This window comes from Salmo salar, chromosome 15, assembly GCF_965601325.2.
Source record: "Salmo salar chromosome 15, fSalSal1, whole genome shotgun sequence".
NCBI lineage: Eukaryota > Metazoa > Chordata > Actinopteri > Salmoniformes > Salmonidae > Salmo > Salmo salar.
Window position 1 is genome coordinate 61,918,851 of NC_138305.1, and position 19,435 is coordinate 61,938,285.

General features: G+C 43.8%; 1 protein-coding gene across 1 annotated transcript in view; it reads left to right on the forward strand.

The window, feature by feature from the left end:
• The window catches only part of adgb (androglobin), a 116,138-nt gene that overhangs the window by 35,226 nt on the left and 61,477 nt on the right, over positions 1–19,435 (forward strand). Inside the window, exons 8-13 of the mRNA XM_045695893.2 lie at positions 2,343–2,524; positions 2,820–2,918; positions 5,284–5,378; positions 5,897–6,071; positions 6,371–6,455; positions 8,095–8,245. Of these exons, the coding sequence (XP_045551849.1) occupies positions 2,343–2,524; positions 2,820–2,918; positions 5,284–5,378; positions 5,897–6,071; positions 6,371–6,455; positions 8,095–8,245 (787 nt within the window). The remainder of the gene's footprint in view (positions 1–2,342; positions 2,525–2,819; positions 2,919–5,283; positions 5,379–5,896; positions 6,072–6,370; positions 6,456–8,094; positions 8,246–19,435) is intronic.

Sequence of the window (19,435 nt, forward strand, 5' to 3'; positions counted from 1 at the left end):
ATTCTCACATAGTTGTTACTTTTGTCCAGGTGGGAAAGGGCAGTGTCGAGTGCAGTAGAGATTGTATCATCTGTGGATCTGTTTGGGCGGTATGCAAATTGGAGTGGGTCTAGGGTTTCTGGGATAATGGTGTTGATGTGAGCCATGACCAGCCTTTCAAAGCACTTCATGGCTACGGACGTGAGTGCTACAGGTCTGTAGTCATTTAGGCAGGTTGCCTTTATGTTCTTTATGCACGCCTCAGTGTTGCTTGCCTCGAAGTGAGCATGGAAGTGATTTAGCTCATGTAGTAGGCTCGTGTCACTGGGCAGCTCGTGGCTGTGCTTCCCTTTTGTAGTCTGTAATAGTTTGCAAGCCCTGCCACATAAGACGAGCATCGGAGCTGGTGTAGTACGATTCAATCTTAGCCCTGTATTGACGCTTTTGTCTGTTTGATGGTTCGTCGGAGGGCATAGCAGGATTTCTTATAAGCTTCCGGGTTAGTCCTGCACCTTGAAATCGGCAGCTCTACCCTTTAGCTCAGTGGGAATGTTGCCTGTAATCCATGGCTTCTGGTTGGGGTATGTACGTACAGTCACTGTGGGGACGACGTCCTCGGTGCACTTATTGATAAAGGCAGAGACTGATGTGGTGTACTCCTCAATGCCATCGGAAGAATCCCGGAACATGTTCCAGTCTGTGATAGCAAAACAGTCCTGTAGTTTAGCATCTGCTTCACCTGACCACTTTTTTATAGACCGAGTCACTGGTGCTTCCTGCTTTCATTTTGCTTGTAAGCAGGAATCGGGAGGATAGAATTGTGGTCGGATTTACCAAATGGAGGGTGAGGGAGAGCTTTGTACACATCTCTGTGTGTGGAGTAAAGGTGATCAAGAATTTTTTTCCCAGTGGTTGTTGCACATTTAACATGTTGATAGAAATTAGGTGGAACTGATTTAAGTTTCCCTGCATTAAAGTCTCTGGCCAATAGGAGCGCTGCCTCTGGGTGAGCGGTTTCCTGTTTGCTTATTTCCTCATACAGCTGACTGAGTGTGGTCTTAGTGCCAGCATCCGTCTGTGGTGGTAAATAAACAGCCACGAAAAGATTAGCTATAGTATAAAACTCTAGGCAAATAGTGTGGTCTGCATTTTATCACAAGATACTCTAGATTTTGCTCGCCTGAAGTAGAGACTTCCTCAGATTTCGTGCACCAGCTGTTGTTTACAAAATGCACAGACCGCCCCCCGCTAGCTGAATATCCATGTCATCATTCAGCCACGATTCGGTGAAACATAAGATATTACAGTTTTTGATGTCCCATTGGTAGGATATTCGTGATCGTACCTCGTCTAATATATTGTCCAATGATTGCACGTTGGCGAGTAATATTGATGGTAACAGCAGCTTTCCCACTTGCCTTCTGCGGATCCTTACGAGGCACCCCGCTCTGTGTCCTCTGTACCTGCGTCTCTACCTCTTGCAAATAACTGGGATGTTGGCCTTGTCGGGTGTTCAGAGTATGTCCTGTTGAAGAAGAAATCTTTGTCTAATCCGAGGTGAGTGATCGCTGTCCTAATATCCAGAAAGTATTTTTTGCCGTAAAATAATCAGTTATTTGGTTAATAAAAAAAACACTATTTGTATTTTTCTGAAATTCACTGAGTCGGATGATACACACACACACACACACACACACACACACACACACACACACACACACACACACACACACACACACACACACACACACACACACTGCCAGCAGCTAACATTACTATTTTTATTCCAGCCACAACTTCACAGGGACTCCAGAGCAGGCAGCTGTCAATGAGTCATCTTAAGAATAAGCATAATGACAACCCTCTACAAGCATTTCGCTACACCCGCAATAACATCTGCTAAACACGTGTGTGTGTGTGTGTGTGTGTGTGTGTGTGTAACAAATACAATTTGATTTGATCATTCAGTTAATCTAATTAAAAAGGCTTGTGTTTGAATCACTGGCAGGAAATCTTTCAATAAAGCCTGAAATGAATGAATATGGAACATGCCCAGAGCTAAATGAACGCCACTCATAACAACACTCGTCTGTTTTGACATATATTATGTATCATGGTGGCCAATCGACAGGACTGAAATTAGATACCAGACACAAATAACTTTTTTTTTTTTGAGCACCGGACCTGAAGTCACCAACCTTCTTTTTTTTCTTTTTTTCCCAGCACTAACACATCTGATTCTATTAATCTAACACTTGGTTAGTTTTTAGTAAGTTATATAACCATTACATATCCAGTCATGTGGGATCATTGATAAACAACTGGGTAAATAGTTTTACAGTGTGATGTGTCCAATCTCTCAGGTCCCGGTACCTGGGCAAGGTTTGGGACTTCCTGAAGGACACCGTTCCCAAATTCCAGTATGTGGAGGAGAGCTCGGAGGAGAAGCCCCTGACCAGGGAAACCTCCGGAGTGAGGGAGTCCAGACACAACGAGTGCAAGGGCGAGTCTCCCACAGCAACCAGAACCCTGGAGAAAAGCAAAGGTGCTGCTCTGTCTGTCTCTCTCTCCTCTGTCTGTCTGTCCCACTAAACCTGACACAGATAGCAATTTACACACGCACTGATTAAACTGCTTTAATTAAGAGAGTCAATTAAATAATTTATTAGATTAGGATCACTTGTGTTTGTGTGTGTGGGTTGTTTTATCTAATCGAGTATTTGAGTTAATCAACTGATCAACAGATTAAGTGAACTGTCTGTGAGAGAAAGTATACCACTGCCTTTTCCGTCTTCTTACTCCTGTATTTGTTTTCCTAATGACTGTTATGTTGGTGTCAGATTCAGCCAAGAAGAAAGGGAAAGATGTGGATAAAGACAGAAAGTCATCTCAGCCCAATGCTGTCCAGCCCAACACTACCAATCAGCCCACTACAGACAGTAAGTGACACACAGGTCCAATTTTTGTATATATTTTTTCTGCTTATCACATCCTTCTTTCGATGCCAAACCCACCACTGGTGTGCATGGCCAAAGAGCTATATTTTCATGTCATCCAACAAATGTAAACACCTGGAGTTTGCTTAACGGCATTTGCACTTGGATTGAAACTGGTGCTGTGGTCAGATGACATGAAAATAGAAACAGTGGTGAGTTTGGCGTAGAAAGAAGGATGTGAAACAGTAAAGAACTCCATACCTACTTTAAAATATGGTGGTGAATATTTGATGTTATGGGTCTATTTTGTTTCCACTGTTCCTGGGGCCCTTGTTAAGGTCATCGGCATTATGAACTTTACCCAGTACCAGGACATTTTTGCCACAAACCTGGTTTGCCAACGTGGCCGCAACTGGATCTTCCAGCAAGACGATAGACAATGACAGTAACACACATTTAAAATAAAATGATATACAAACAATACAACAACAAAAAATTATACAAACAATACAACAACAAAAAATGTGTGTTAGTGTGCTTGTTTGTGTACCCTCACAGTTGTTGAGTTGTTGTTGAATCTGTTTTTTAAAGGTAATTTTGTTGTTTGCTTGAGTAATTGGAGATGGGATTTCCATGCGATCATGGCTCTGTATAGAATTGTGTGTCGCTGTGAATTTGTTTTGGACTTGGGGACAGTAAAAAGACTCCTGGTATGTCTTGTGGGGTATGTATGGGTGTCTGAGTTGAATGTTTTTTGATTATGCAGACAATCTGGAATTTTCTTAACAGCAATATTGTGTGTATTTAAAGTACTGCTGTACTGAATGATTTTGTTTAAACTGTTTTGCCTGCACGGGTTCTCTTTTAGCTCATGCCCCCTCCCTCTTTCTCTGTCTGTCTTGGGATGCATTCGTAAATTGCCTCCAGTGTGTCAGAGTGCGCTCTGGGCCGTTCATAAATTGAGTGTTGTCCATTCGTAAATTCTGATCGTTTCGCTCTTGTAGCGTTCAAAGCGCACACTGGACGCTCTGGCTGAGGAGTAGGGTTGATCCGAGCGTTCTGACCTCACAAGCATTTCGCTACACCCGCAATAACATCTGCTAAACACGTGTATGTGTCCAATAAAATTGTATTTGTCAACGGCAGTCAAGCGTCAAACTAACTGGCTAAAGTTGGCTAGCTTGCTAGCTACTTCCAGACACAAATGAGAGAACGCCTCACTCTGACCATTTTACTCGCCCTAGAAGAGCTAGTTAGGCTGTTTTCATATTATCTAGTGTTAGTGACAAATTCTTTTGCCAACCTTTACTGTCACCTGTCATTTTCAATGGGTGTTGCGCGTTCGTAAATTCATCAGCTATTCTGCGTTGTGGCACGCTCAAATAAGTGCTCTGTAGATAGCCAAAATGAATTTATGAATGCACCCTTATTTTCCCATCCGTTCTCGCGCACACACACACTTTTTCAAACTCCCTCTTTAAGAAATGTTTCTCTCTCCCTTTCCCTCTCTCTCAATGATAATTAACATGTGGGAGATTAACATGCAGTGATTTGGCACCAATCCCTAAATCTTTTGTGCCTGAGGTACACACACCACACACACTAAACATTGTATTTATATCATAGATACATTTGCCTTGCATTTTCATTTAGATTCGGTTGTATTGTTAACCTTGCATAGATTCAGCACGACTCATTCCTTCTCCATTCAATTCTCTATGAATGCAGCTTCTATATCATTCCCTCACAGATCCAGTGATTACTAATATAGATTTTCCATGTCTCCTGGCCTATACGCTCATCATGTGATGCATAGTGAGATTGTCAGTGGAAGGGTCAAATGGTGCCTCAGATAGCAAGGCATCTCCTTTCTCTGCACCACACAATGACTTCTGTCTCCAAGACCTCCGATGGGAGTTAACGCCCCATAATCTCTGTGAAAGTGACTTTGAATTCAAGAATCTCTGTCAAGCTTCTCAATATCTTTTTACTTATTTAAACTTTTTTTTACATTTTTATTTAATTTTCTTCTCTGTGACACCTAGAAACAAGTGATTCTCCGGAGCATTCCTCTTATTCTCTCCTCTCATTATAGGATCCGTGTCCTCAGCTGACCCATGAAATGTGAAATGTCATGAAGCTAATTGTACATGCCATTTCACAATTTCTCTCTCTCTCTCTGTACACAGTATATCTCTCTCTCTCGCAAGCTCCCTCTCACACTCTCTGTCTCTCACTCCCACTTTCCCCCCTCCCATTGTTGGTGTCATGCCCCTCTACTGGACCTGTAAATGAAAAGCATGTCCCCTGAGCACTCTCTGTGTGTGTGTGTGTGTGTGTGTGTGTGTGTGTGTCCTGCCCTGGTCAGGTATTTCACCCCCTCCTGCTCCAGAGATGGTGGTGTGTGCCAGCTACCAGCCACTACACCTCCTGGAGAAGAAGACCTCTGTACTGGGACAGATGGTACGGTCCAACATTCTTCATATAAATACCATAAGCACTACCAACTATCCAGCTGTGGTGATAAGTATATTTCTCGTTGTAAATTAGCCTAGGTCAGTTTAAATATTCTACATTTTAAAGCAAATCCAGGCACTGACTACATCTGAAACATGCTTAAAATGTGCACTGAAACGGATTACTTTCCATGTAGCTTACAACCCGTAATAGCCTATATGAATGTACCAAGGCCTCAGAACCAGCGGGGGGACCGGGGAGATGAAACGTGCCAATGGAGTCTTCAGTTCTGGGGCATGTTCTGCCCAATATGGATCATTAGACTTGCCACTCGTCTTCCATAATTTATACACCATTATAATTCCAAGATTCATCCCTGGTTTCCTAACAATATATACTGTAGAACTTCCCCCTAAACCACAGACCCATCCTCAATTCTGACGTTAGCCATTAGGACCATGAAGAAGATCTGACCCTGTATCAGTGCTAAACAGTTAGTCTTTCTGTCTCCTGTGGTGTTCCAGGCGGATTCGTCGGAGCGGCTGAGGCACTACGGTCTGTCTCGGCTCTACAGCCACCCAGTCCTGGTGACCCGTACCCGCGCCTGCCCTCTGGTGGCGCCCCCCAAACCACCCGCCGTGCCCCGCTGGAAACTCATCCGACCCCGCAAGGAGACCACAATTACAGACGAGCCCCGGGGTGAGAGAGAGAGAGGGAGGGGTGAACGTTGGTTAGGATGGAGGATAAGGGGTGACGCAGGGGAGGGGGGAGGAAGTGCAGTGCAACGGTGGGGTGAGGGGGTGAGATGGGGCTGAGGGTGGACATGTAGGGAGAGGAGGAAAGGATGTTGAGGGAAGAAGGAGATTTAGTTAAGAGGTTGTGGGGGGCCTTTGACATCAGTACACTGTGACAAAAACAATTTAAATCTTAGAAAACTATAAACTGTAGTAGAAAAATAAAAAGTTGTACATCATAACCCGTGTTGTTTCTCTGCACAGAGCCTGCGGTGGTGAAACCAGAGCAGTTCATCGAGATATCCAGCCCCTTCCTCAACTACAGGCTGTTGACCATGCCTGCTGAGATGTATGTACTGTACCATACACAGTGGATTTAATCTGAAGGGACAAATTGAGGCAGTCAGTGGAGTCTAACCAGACCAGTGTGTATGTGTGCGTGCAGTATACCCCATAGAGTGAGAGCATCTTTGCTAGGCTCTTTAGCAATGTGGGCGGAAGAAGTCTAGTCCATGCCTCAGACACAGACAGTTGCTGGATATAGTTATCTGTATGTCTCAGATACAGTGCCTTTTAAAAAATATTCACACCCCTTGACTTTTTCCACATGTTGTTGTGTTACAGCTTGAGATTGTGTTTCACTGGCCTGCACACAATACCCCATAATGTCAAAGTGGAATTATGTTTTTAGACATTTTTACAAATTAATTAAAAATGAAAAGCTGAAATGTCTTGAGTCAATAAGTATTCAACCTCTTTGTTATGGCAAGCCTAAATAAGTTCAGGAGTAAAAATGTGCTTAATAAGTCATATAATAAGTTCCATAGAATCTGTGTTTAACATGATTTTTGTGTTGTTACCTACCCTCAACCCCTGGGGGTGGCCCGTCAGGAAGTCCGGGATCCAGTTGCAGAGGGAGGTGTTTATTCCCAGGGTCCTTAGCTTAGTGATGAGCTTTGAGGGCACTATGGTGTTTGACGCTGAGCTGTAGTCAATGAGTAGCATTCTTACATAAGTGTTCCTTTTGTCCAGTTGTGAAAGGGCAGTGTGGAGTGCAATAGAGATTGGATCTGTTGGCGCGGTATGCAAATTGCGTGGGTCTATGGCTTCTGGGATAATGGTGTTGATATGAGCTATGACCAGCCTTTCAAAGCATTTCATGGCTACAGACGTGAGTGCTACGGGTCGGTAGTCATGTATCAACTCAGGGGCTTGAAAACTTATTTAATCAAGATATGTTTTTTATTTTTTACAAATGTTAGAATTGTTCTTCCGCTTTGAAATTTGAGTATTTTGTGTAGATCAATGACAAAAAATTACAATGAAATCCATTTTAATCCTACTTTGTAACACAACAACCGTTTGAAAAAGTCAAGGGCTGTGAATACTTTCTGAAGGCACTTTAGGAGTGCATGTACTGTATGTCCACTAGGTGAACTAGACCTAATCTATACTGAATGTTTCAATACTCTCTCCCCTATCTCAAAGACTACTTTCATTGTTCCCCCATGAATATTACAGATGTAGGATATTCATTTGAGCCAGTATCCTACAGCAGGAAAATAATTCTGCAGCAACAGGAAATTGGATTTATTATTTGGATTATAATGAAGTGAAAATTACAAACTTTACAAGCCTTTTTTGATTCTCAAATACACTACAAGTTTTAAAATAATCCTGCAACAGGGTGATCAAATTGAGATTCTACGTCTATATGCAAAATGTTGTCTTGGTGTGTAACAGTGTTCATTGACCTATCACTGGTTACTGTACCATATAATGTAGTCTGTCATTGTATGTTTTGACAGTGTGCGTGACATGGTGCCTGATGTGTATAGATCTACGATGCGTGTATTTGATATGACCTGTGTGTGTGAGTCATGTAGGTGATATGATATATGCGTGATGTTCCCATATGTGATTTGATGTGAATGATGTGTGTATATGATGCTTGTACATGATATGATGTGTATGACATGTGTTCCAAGGGAGGCCCAGCAGAGCAGTCACAGGAAGCGTGCATGCAGCTCCACGCTGGCGTCCTTCGCCGAGACAGAGGAGAGCGAGAGCCGAGGGGCCCCGGAGCCCAGTACTGCACAACACAGCATCAACTCACTGTACAAAGTGGACACAGCTGAGGTAGAATGGACACCACAGCCACTGAGCCACACCTATCCTGGTCCATGAGAGGGGATCTAGAAAATATATTTTCCCCCAAACCCCATCAGAGATGTGTACAGTACTAGACTTACTGTTAGATCTCTTGCTGTTGGTAAACATAAACTCATACACTGACCAAAAGCATTAAGCCTTTAGTGGGTCATAGATCTCTCTCTGCTCTAGTCTCTCTCTCTCTCGCTCTCTCGCTTTCTCGCTCTGTCCTTTCTCCCTCCCTCTCTCTCTCATTCTGCTAGTCTGTTTAGGGTTCATCAGGGCAACTTCAGTTGCAGCGACAACGCGATGCTCACGCGCCCCCGTCCCAATGTCACTTCTGCTGTCTCCCAGGCGACCGGTGACCAGGGGGAGATCTGTACTAAAGACGGAAAAAACAGATAGAGAGAAAGTCACATAAAGGGAGAGGTCGTATGTTCTGGCAATAAAAATGCAGCTCAATTAGATGGTAAGCCATCAGTGTCTATGTCTCCTAGGGGGTTCATTACACTTCACTCCTAGCTGCTGCCTGCTGCCACCACAAAAAATGCATTAATAATAAATCGCCCTCTTGCGTAACGATAGCCAGTTATAGAGGGGTTAGCACTGTTTTGGGCAGGGTCATTTGGTGTGTGCGTGCGTCTGTGTGTTCCTGTGTGCTCAGGGCCGTATGTAATGTGAGGGTGTATTTCTATAATAAACCACCCAGCCCAACCTTAGTCCAACAGAGTGAAGTGAATCTTTGTATCTCCCAAAGGTGACAATAACATGATCTCCCTAATAAGATGATCTCCATAATGCTCTGGACTACTGGGCACTCTCAGCTATTTTAAAGGAGAGCTGAAGTAGACTTTCCTATCAAAGAGCTGTTTTTACCCCAGGAATGCTAAGAATGTGGTTCACCACCTAAGCCCACTTCAGTGACATAGCGTCAGCAATACTACATGTCTACATACTCCAGAATGCAACAGGCCCCATAATGCTGCAGTTTTGTACATGTCACTGACCCCATTGAGCTACGAGCAATTAATGAATAAACTACTACAATGAACTTCTACATTTCACACAGTTCAGCTAGAGTTGTCTTGAGTTTTCCATGTCTTTCATTGCAGACACTTACAGTAGGAAGTAGCTTAAAGGTTGAAAAGTGTGTCTTAAGACAACAGGCCAACTCTGGCTGACACTTGCTGCTGAAAACTAAAGTCACTTGGATTGGAGTCGGCCCCATGAATGATGTGATTGAAAGACCGTACCCATGCAGGGTTCTCCCCCAGATTTTTTTAACAAGGTGGTTCTGCTAAGTACGGTGGGGGGAGACCATTTCCTAAAATCTAGAGCAAAAAAATACCCTGGCCTTAAATTATAACATTGTTGTATTTATTACATAGTGGTGCAGCCAGTGCACAACGTTGCACTCTTACATTTTTTGGGGAGAACCGTGCCATGCCAACTGTAGGCCTGCTGCTGGAGGGAAATAACACTGTAGTTGCGTCTGTTCACGGAACCAAGGTTAATGTCATTTTGTGATTATTGTATATTGGTTTCTATTCTATTGGTTCATTTCTATTTTAATTTTTTTAAGTTTAGTTTCATTTATTTTTCCAGATCTGATTTACTAGTTTTTATTTAGTAAAGAAAAAACGTTATTTTGTATTATATTTAGTTTCAATTAGAATTTGTGTTAGGGGCAGGATGTAGCATATGCATGGGAGGCTGGGAGCCATTTATGTGTTTCATAGTTTGTGTTTTTTGTGATGTCAGTTTTTTCCACTGTGGAGCAGTAATGCATAAGGTGACGGTCCGGTCATAGTTTAGGTTAGGTTTAAAGGTACTCAGTGAGATAACAAACGGTGCCTTAAAGTATTCAGAATCCTTTACCTTTTCCACATTTTGTTACATTACAGCTGTTATTCTAAAATGCATTAAATAAAACAAATCCTCAGCAATCTACACACAGTACCCCATCATGACAAAGTGAAACATGTTTTTTTATAAATTTGCAAAAATATATGAAAATAAGTATTCAGAACCTTTTCTATGAGACTCAAAATTCAATTTGGGTACATCCTGTTTCCATTGATCATCCTTGATGTTTCTACAACAATTGGAGTCCACCTGTGGTAAATTCTATTGATTGGACATGATTTGTCTGAATCGTGGATTAGGAAGGCCACCAAAAATTCTTAAATTTCCATCGCCCAACTACAACATTTTCCACCAAGATAGAACTGCCCAAGGGGGTGGAGTTGCAATCTACTGCAGAGTTCTGTCATGCTATCCAGGTCTGTGCCCAAACAGTTTGAGCTTCTACTTTTAAAAATCCACCTTTCCAGAAATAAGTATCTCACTGTTGCCGCTTGTTATAGACCCCCCTCAGCCCCCAGCTGTGCCCTGGACACCATATGTGAATTAATTGCTCACCGTTTATCTTCAGAGTTTGTACTGTTAGGTGACCTAAACTGGGATATGCTTAACACCCCCGACCGTCCTACAATCTAAGCTAAATGCCCTCAATCTCACACAAATGATCAAGGAAATCACCAGGTATAACCCTAAATCCATAAACACGGGCACCCTCATAGATATCATCCTGACCAACCTGCCCTCTAAATACACCTCTCCTGTCTTCAACCAGGATCTCAGCGATCACTGCCTCATTGCCTGCGTCCGTAATGTGTTCGCGGTCAAACGACCACCCCTCATCACTATTAAACGCTCCCTAAAACACTTCAGCAAGCAGGCCTTTCTAATCGACCTGGCCCGGGTATCCTGGAAGGATATTGACCTCATTCCGTCAGTAGAGGATGCCTGGTTATTCTTTAAAAGTGCTTTCCTCACCATCTTAAATAAGCATGCCCCATTCAAAAAACATTAAACTAAGAACAGACATAGCCCTTGCTTCACTCCAGACCTGACTGCCCTTGACCAGCACAAAACATCCTGTGGCGTACTGCATTAGCATCGAATAGCCCCCGCGATATGCAACTTTTCAGGAAAGTTAGGAAAGCAAAGCCTAGCTTTTTCAAACGAACATTTGCATCCTGTAGCACAAACTCCAAAATGTTCTGGGACACTGTAAAGTCCATGGAGAATAAGAGCAGCTGCCCACTGCACTGCGGCTAGGAAACACTGTCACCACCGATAAATCTACGATAATCGAGAATTTCAAGAAGCATTTTTCTACGGCTAGCCATGCTTTCCACCTGGCTACCCCTACCCCGGTCAACAGCTCTGCACCCCCCACAGCATCTTGCGCAAGCCTCCCCCATTTCTCCTTCACCCAAATCCAGATAGCTGATGTTCTGAAAGATCTGCAAAATCTGGACCCCTACAAATAGCTGGGCTAGACAATCTGGACCCTCTCTTTCTAAAATTATCCGCTGCAATTGTTGCAACCCCTATTACTAGCCTGTTCAACCTCTCTTTCGCAACGTCTGAGATCCCTAAAGATTGGAAAGTTGCCGCGGTCATCCCCCTCTTCAAAGGGGGTGACACTCTAGACCCAAACTGTTACAGACCTATATCTATCCTTCCCTGCCTTTCTAAAGTCTTTGAAAGCCAAGTTAACAAACATATCACCGACCATTTCGAATCCCACCATGCCTTCTCCGCTATGCAATCTGGTTTCCGAGCTGGTCATGGGTGCACCTCAGCCACACTCAAGGTCCTAAACGATATCATAACCACCATCGATAAAAGACAATACTGTGCAGCCGTCTTCATCGACCTGGCCAAGGCTTTCGACTCCGTCAATCACCGTATTCTTATCGGCAGACTCAACAGCCTTGGTTCCTCAAATGAATGCCTCGCCTGGTTCACCAACTACTTATCAGATAGAGTTCAGTGTGTCAAATCAGAGGGCCTGTTGTCTGGACCTCTGGCAATCTCTATGGGGGTGCCACAGGGTTCAATTCTCAGACTGACTCTTTTCTCTGTATACATCAATGATGTCACTCTTGCTACTGGTGATTCTCAGATCCACCTCTACGCAGACGACACCATTCTGTATACTTCTGGCCCTTCTTTGGACACTGTGTTAACAAACCTCCAGACGAGCTTCAATGCCATACAACACTCCTTCCGTGGCCTCCAACTGCTCTTAAATGCAAGCAAAACTTAGTGCATGCTCTTCAACCGATCGCTGCCCACACCCGCCTGCCCGTCTACTATCACTACTCTGGACGGTTCTGACTTAGAATATGTGGACAACTACAAATACCTAGGTGTCTGGTTAGACTGTAAACTCTCCTTTCAGACTTGCATGAAGCATCTCCAATCCAAAATGAAATCTAGAATCGGCTTCCTTTTTCGCAACTATGCATCCTTCACTTATGCTGCCAAACATACCCTCGTAAAACTGACCGGTCCTTGACTTCGGCAATGTCATTTACAAAATAACCTCCAACACTCTACTCAGCAAATTGGATGTAGTCTATCACAGTGCCATCCGTTTTGTCACCAAAGCCCCATATACCACCCACCACTGCGACCTGTATTCTCTTGTTGGCTGGCCCTCGCTTCATATTCGTCGCCAAACCCACTGGCTCCAGGTCATCTATAAGTCTTTGCTAGGTAAAGCCCCGCCTTATCTCAACTCACTGGTCACCATAGCAGCACCCACGCATAGCACGCGCTCCAACGGGTATATTTCACTGGTCACCCCCAAAGCCAACTCCTACTTTGGCCGCCTTTCCTTCCAGTTCTCTGCTGCCAATGACTGGAACGAATTGCAAAAATCACTGAAGCTGGAGACATATCTCCCTCACTAACTTTAAGCATCAGCTGTCAGAACAGCTTACCTATCTTTCCACCTGTACATAGCCCATCTGTAAATAGCCCACCCAACTAGCCCACCCAACTACCTCATCCCCATATTGTATTTTTTTTTTTTGCTCCTTTGCACCCCGGTTTCTCAACTTGCACATTCATCTTCTGCACATCTATCACTCCAGTGTTTAATTGCTAAATTGTAATTATTTCACCACTATGGCCTATTTATTGCCATACCTCCCTAATCTTACTACATTTGCACACACTGTATATAGACTTTTCTATTGTACGTTTGTTTATGCCATGCGTAACTCGGTGTTGTTTGTGTCGCACTGCTTTTCTATCTTGGCCAGGTCGCAGTTGTAAATGAGATCTTGTTCTCAACTAACCTACCTGGTTAAATACAGGTGAAATAAGAAAATACAACATTTGGCAAGGCACACACCTGTCTATACAAGGTCCCACAGTTGACAGTGCATGTCAGAGCAAAAATCAAGACGTGGTCGAAGGAATTGTCCGTAGAGCTCCGAGACAGGATTGTGTTGAGGCACAGATCTGGGGAAGGGTACCAAAAAATGGCTGCAGCATTGAAGGTCCCAAGAACACAGTGGCCTCCGTCATTCTTGAATGGAAGAAGTTTGGAACCAACAAGACTTTTCTGGCAGCCAAGCCAAACTGAGCAATGGGGAGAATGGCCTTAGTCAGGGAGGTGACAAAGAACCCAATGGTCACACTGACATAGCTCTAGAGTTCCTCTGTGAGGATGGGAGAAACTACCAGAAGGACAACCATCTCTGCAATCCGCTTGGAGTTTGCCAAAAGGCACCTAAAGACTCTCAGACCATGAGAAACAGGATTATCTGGTCTGATGAAACCAAGATTGAACTCTTTGGCCTGAATGCCAAGTGTCACGTCAGGAGGAAACCTGGCACCATCCCCACGGTGAAGCATGGTGGTGGCAGCATCATGCTTAGGTTTGTTTTTCAGCGGTAGGGACTGGGGGACTAGTCAGGATCAAGGCAAAGCTGAACGGAGCAAAGTACAGAGATCCTTGATGAAAACCTGCTCCAGAGCGCTCAGGACCTCAGACTGGTGTGAAGGTTCACCTTCCAACAGGACAACGACCGTAAGCACACAGACAAGACAATGCATGAGTGGCTTGGGAACAAGTCTCTAAATGTCCTTGAGTGGCCCAGCCATAGCCTGGAACTGAACCCGATCTAACATCTTTTGAGAGACCTGAAAATGGCTGTGCAGCAACACTTCCCATCCAACCTGACAGAGCTTGAAAGCATCTGCAGAGAAGAATGGGAGAAACTCCCCAAATACAGATGTGCCAAGCTTATAGCGTCATACCCAAGAATACTCAAATCAAAGTTTATTAGTCACGTGCGCCGAATACAACAGGTGTAGACCTTACAGTGAAATGCTTACTTACAGGCTCTAACCAATAGTGCAAAAAAGGTATTAGGTGAACAATAGGTTGCTAAAGAAATAAAACAGTAAAAATATATACAGTAGCGAGGTTATAAAAGTAGCGAGGCTACATACAGACACCGATTAGTCAGGCAGATTGAGGTAGTATGTACATGTAGATATGGTTAAAGTGACTATGCATATATGATGAACAGAGTGTAGCAGTAGCATAAAAGAGGGTTTGGCGGGTGGTGGGTGGGACACAATGCAAATAGCCTGGTTAGCCAATGTGCGGGAGCACTGGTTGGTCGGCCCAATTGATGTAGTATGTACATGAATGTGTAGTTGATGTGACTATGCATATACAGTGCCTTGCGAAAGTATTCGGCCCCCTTGAACTTTTCGACCTTTTGCCACATTTCAGGCTTCAAACATGAAGATATAAAACTGTAATTTTTTGTGAAGAATCAACAACAAGTGGGACACAATTATGAAGTGGAACGAAATTTATTGGATATTTCAAACTTTAAAAAAAAATAAAAAATGAAAAATTGGCCGTGCTAAATTATTCAGCCCCTTTACTTTCAGTGCAGCAAACTCTCTCCAGAAGTTCAGTGAGGATCTCTGAATGATCCAATGTTGACCTAAATGACTAATGAAGATAAATAGAATCCACCTGTGTGTAATCAAGTCTCCGTATTAATGCACCTGCTCTGTGATAGTCTGAGAGGTCCGTTTAAAGCGCAGAGAGCATCATGAAGAACAAGGAACACACCAGGCAGGTCCGAGATACTGTTGTGGAGAAGTTTAAAGCCGGATTTGGATACAAAAAGATTTCCCAAGCTTTAAACATCCCAAGGAGCACTGTGCAAGCGATAATATTGAAATGGAAGGAGTATCAGACCACTGCAAATCTACGAAGACCCGTCCGTCCCTCTAAACTTTCAGCTCATACAAGGAGAAGACTGATCAGAGATGCAGCCAAGAGGCCCATGATCACTCTGGATGAACTGCAGAGATCTACAGCTGAGGTGGGAGACTCTGTCCATAGGACAACAATCAGTCGTATACTGCACAAATCTGGCCTTTATGGAAGAGTGGCAAGAAGAAAGCCATTTCTTAAAGATATCCATAAAAAGTGTCGTTTAAAGTTTGCCACTAGCCACCTGGGAGACACACCAAACATGTGGAAGAAGGTGCTCTGGTCAGATGAAACCAAAATCGAACTTTTTGGCAACAATGCAAAACGTTATGTTTGGCGTAAAAGCAACACAGCTCATCACCCTGAACACACCATCCCCACTGTCAAACATGGTGGTGGCAGCATCATGGTTTGGGCCTGCTTTTCTTCAGCAGGGGCAGGGAAGATGGTTAAAAATGATGGGAAGATGGATGGAGCCAAATACAGGACCATTCTGGAAGAAACCCTGATGGAGTCTGCAAAAGACCTGAGACTGGGACGGAGATTTGTCTTCCAACAAGACAATGATCCAAAACATAAAGCAAAATCTACAATGGAATGGTTCACAAATAAACATGGCCAAGTCAAAGTCCAGACCTGAATCCAATCGAGAATCTGTGGAAAGAACTGAAAACTGCTGTTCACAAACGCTCTCCATCCAACCTCACTGAGCTCGAGCTGTTTTGCAAGGAGGAATGGGCAACAATTTCAGTCTCTCGATGTGCAAAACTGATAGAGACATACCCCAAGCGACTTACAGCTGTAATCACAGCAAAAGGTGGCGCTACAAAGTATTAACTTAAGGGGGCTGAATAATTTTGCACGCCCAATTTTTCAGTTTTTTATTTGTTAAAAAAGTTTGAAATATCCAATAAATTTCGTTCCACTTCATGATTGTGTCCCACTTGTTGTTGATTCTAAACAAAAAATTACAGTTTTATATCTTTATGTTTGAAGCCTGAAATGTGGCAAAAGGTCGAAAGGTTCAAGGGGGCCGAATACTTTCGCAAGGCACTGTATGATAAACAGAGAGTAGCAGCGTAAAAAGAAGGGTTGGGGGGGCACACAATGCAAATAGTCCAGATAGCCATTTGATTACCTGTTCAGGAGTCTTATGGCTTGGGGCTAAAAACTGTTGAGATGCCTTTTTGTCCTAGACTTGGCACTCCGGTACCGCTTGCCATGCGGTAGTAGAGAGAACAGTCTATGACTGGGGTGGCTGGGGTCCTTGACAATTTTTAGGGCCTTCCTCGGAACTGCCTGGTGTAGAGGTCCTGGATGGCAGGCAGCTTAGCCCCAGTGATGTACTGGGCCGTACGCATTACCCTCTGTAGTGCATTGCGGTGGGAGGCCGAGCAATTGCCGTACCAGGCAGTGATGCAACCAGTCAGGATGCTCTCGATGTTGCAGCTGTAAAACCTTTTGAGGATCTCAGGACCCATGCCAAATCTTTTTTGTTTCCTGAGGGGGAATAGGCTTTGTCGTGCCCTCTTCACGACTGTCTTGGTGTGTTTGGACCATTCTAGTTTGTTGTTGATGTGGACACCAAGGAACTTGAAGCTCTCAACCTGCTCCACTATAGCCCCATCGATGAGAATGGGGGTGTGCTCGGTCCTCCTTTTCCTGTAGTCCACAATCAACTCCTTAGTCTTGGTTACGTTGAGGGATAGGTTGTTATTCTGGCACCACCCGGCCAGGTCTCTGACCTCCGTCCTATAGGCTGTCTCGTCATTGTCGGTGATCAGGCCTACCACTGTTGTGTCATCTGCAAACTTAATGAAGGTGTTGGAGTCGTGCCTGGCCATCCAGTCGTGGGTGAACAGGGAGTACAGGAGGGGACTGAGCACACACCCCTGGGGAGCTCCAGTGTTGAGGATCAGCGTGGCAGATGTGTTGCTACCTACCCTCACCACCTGGGGGCGGCCCGTCAGGAAGTCCAGGATCCAGTTGCAGAGGGAGGTGTTTAGTCCCAGGATCCTTAGCTTAGTGATGAGCTTTGAGGGTACTATGGTGTTGAACGCTGAGCTGTAGTCAGTGAATAGCATTCTCACATAAGTGTTCCTTTTGTCCAGTTGGGAAAGGGCAGTGTGGAGTGCAATAGAGATTGCATCATCTGTGAATCTGTTTGGGCGGTATGCAAATTGGAGTGGGTCTAGGGTTTCTGGGATAATGGTGTTGACGTGAGCCATTACCAACCTTTCAAAGCACTTCATGGCTACGGACGTGAGTACTACGGGTCTGTAGTCATTTTGGTTGGTTGCCTTTGTGTTCTTTGGCACAGGTGGTCTTCTTGAAACATGTTAGTATTACAGACTCAATCAGGGACATGTTGAAAATGTTAGTGAAGACACCTGCCAGTTGGTCAGCACATGCCCGGAGCACATGTCCTGGTAATCCGTCTGGCCCCGCAGCCTTGTGTATGTTGACCTGTTTAAAGGTCTTACTCACTTCGGCTATGGAGAGCGTGATCACAGAGTCATCCGGAACAGCTGATGCTCTCATGCATACCTCAGTGTTGCTGGTATCGAAGCGAATGTAGAAGTGTTTTAGCTCGTCTGGTAAGCTCGTGTCACTGGGCAGCTCGCGGCTGTGCTTCCCTTTGTAGTCTGTAATAGTTTGCAAGCCCTCAAGGCTGTAATCGCTGCCAAAGGTGCTTCAACAAAGTACTCAGTAAAGGGTCTGAATACTTATGTAAAAACCTGATTTTGCTTTGTCATTATGAGGTATTGTGTGTAGATTGATGAGGGAAAAAAAATATTTTATCAATTTTAGAATAAGAATGTAACCTAACAAAATGTGGAAAAAGTCAAGGGTTCTGAATTCTTTCAGAATGCACTGAATTCTTTCAGAAGCTCAGTAACCAGGAGCTTCGAACCGCGAGGTTAAACTTCTCCGCTGTTTTGGTCCCATAGCTGCCACGTTGTAGCAGCGTGAAGTGCACCTGGGCACATGCGCAGATGTTCTGTGTGACTGACTTGCATCACGCTCATCTCCATGGGCACGTTCCTCTGCTTCAACGTTTCTGACGCCTGCCAGATCTTACAACACCTTGATAGGTATTTTACGTATCAGCTAACCACATCATGGTTGCAGCCCCCTGCTTAGACGTTGCATGTCATGTCATTGACTATGCAGTCGGCACCAGACTGCTGTATCATATGATGTGGTTAGATGATACATGTAATACCTATCTAGACATTGTTTTGGAGTCAAAGATACAATTATTTTGAGAAACAAACTATTAATGAAAAACAATTTAGTAAACTGAAATAAAATCATTGAGAAACTAAAACTATTTCAATTTACTAAATAGTTTTTTCATTAATAGTTTTAGTTTCAGTTTACTGTAATAACCTTGCTGAACACTACTAGCATATAATCACTGATATGGACCCTGTGGTCAGTGGATGGAGTTTTCTACTCTGTTGAAGAGGATATGCTAAGTGTGACTTGTTAAATAGCTGCTATCAGTCGGAGGAGGAAAGCTCTTCATCTTGTTCCCTCGCATGTGCACGTGCACGCACACACACACACACACACACACACACACACACACACACACACACACACACACACACACACACACACACACACACACCTCTGTGACTCATAGAACCCAGAATTGTAATTTACATCATTTACACATATGCTGTATGTCAGTCAGACATTTAAGCAATAAGGCATGAAAACCCAGGGATTGTCATGTGATAACTCCCGACTAAGGGCTGTTCTTAGGCCCGAGGCGAAGCCGAAATATGTTGGCAACCGTTATAAAACTTTGTTTTGCATATTTGAAATATTTACCTGAATTCCTAACCACCCTACTAAATGTGTCACTACTGAAACATAGTGAACAAGTCACAATAAAGGGAAAACCATGCACAGTACTTATCAATTTGATTAACCTTTTATTTGCATACCAAATTAACAAAATATTAAGAAAAAAATCCAGATTTTCAGAACTGTAAAATGCTCAATGTTGATTGTATGAATCTGAAACTTGTTAATTGATTGAATTACTTATGCATCTT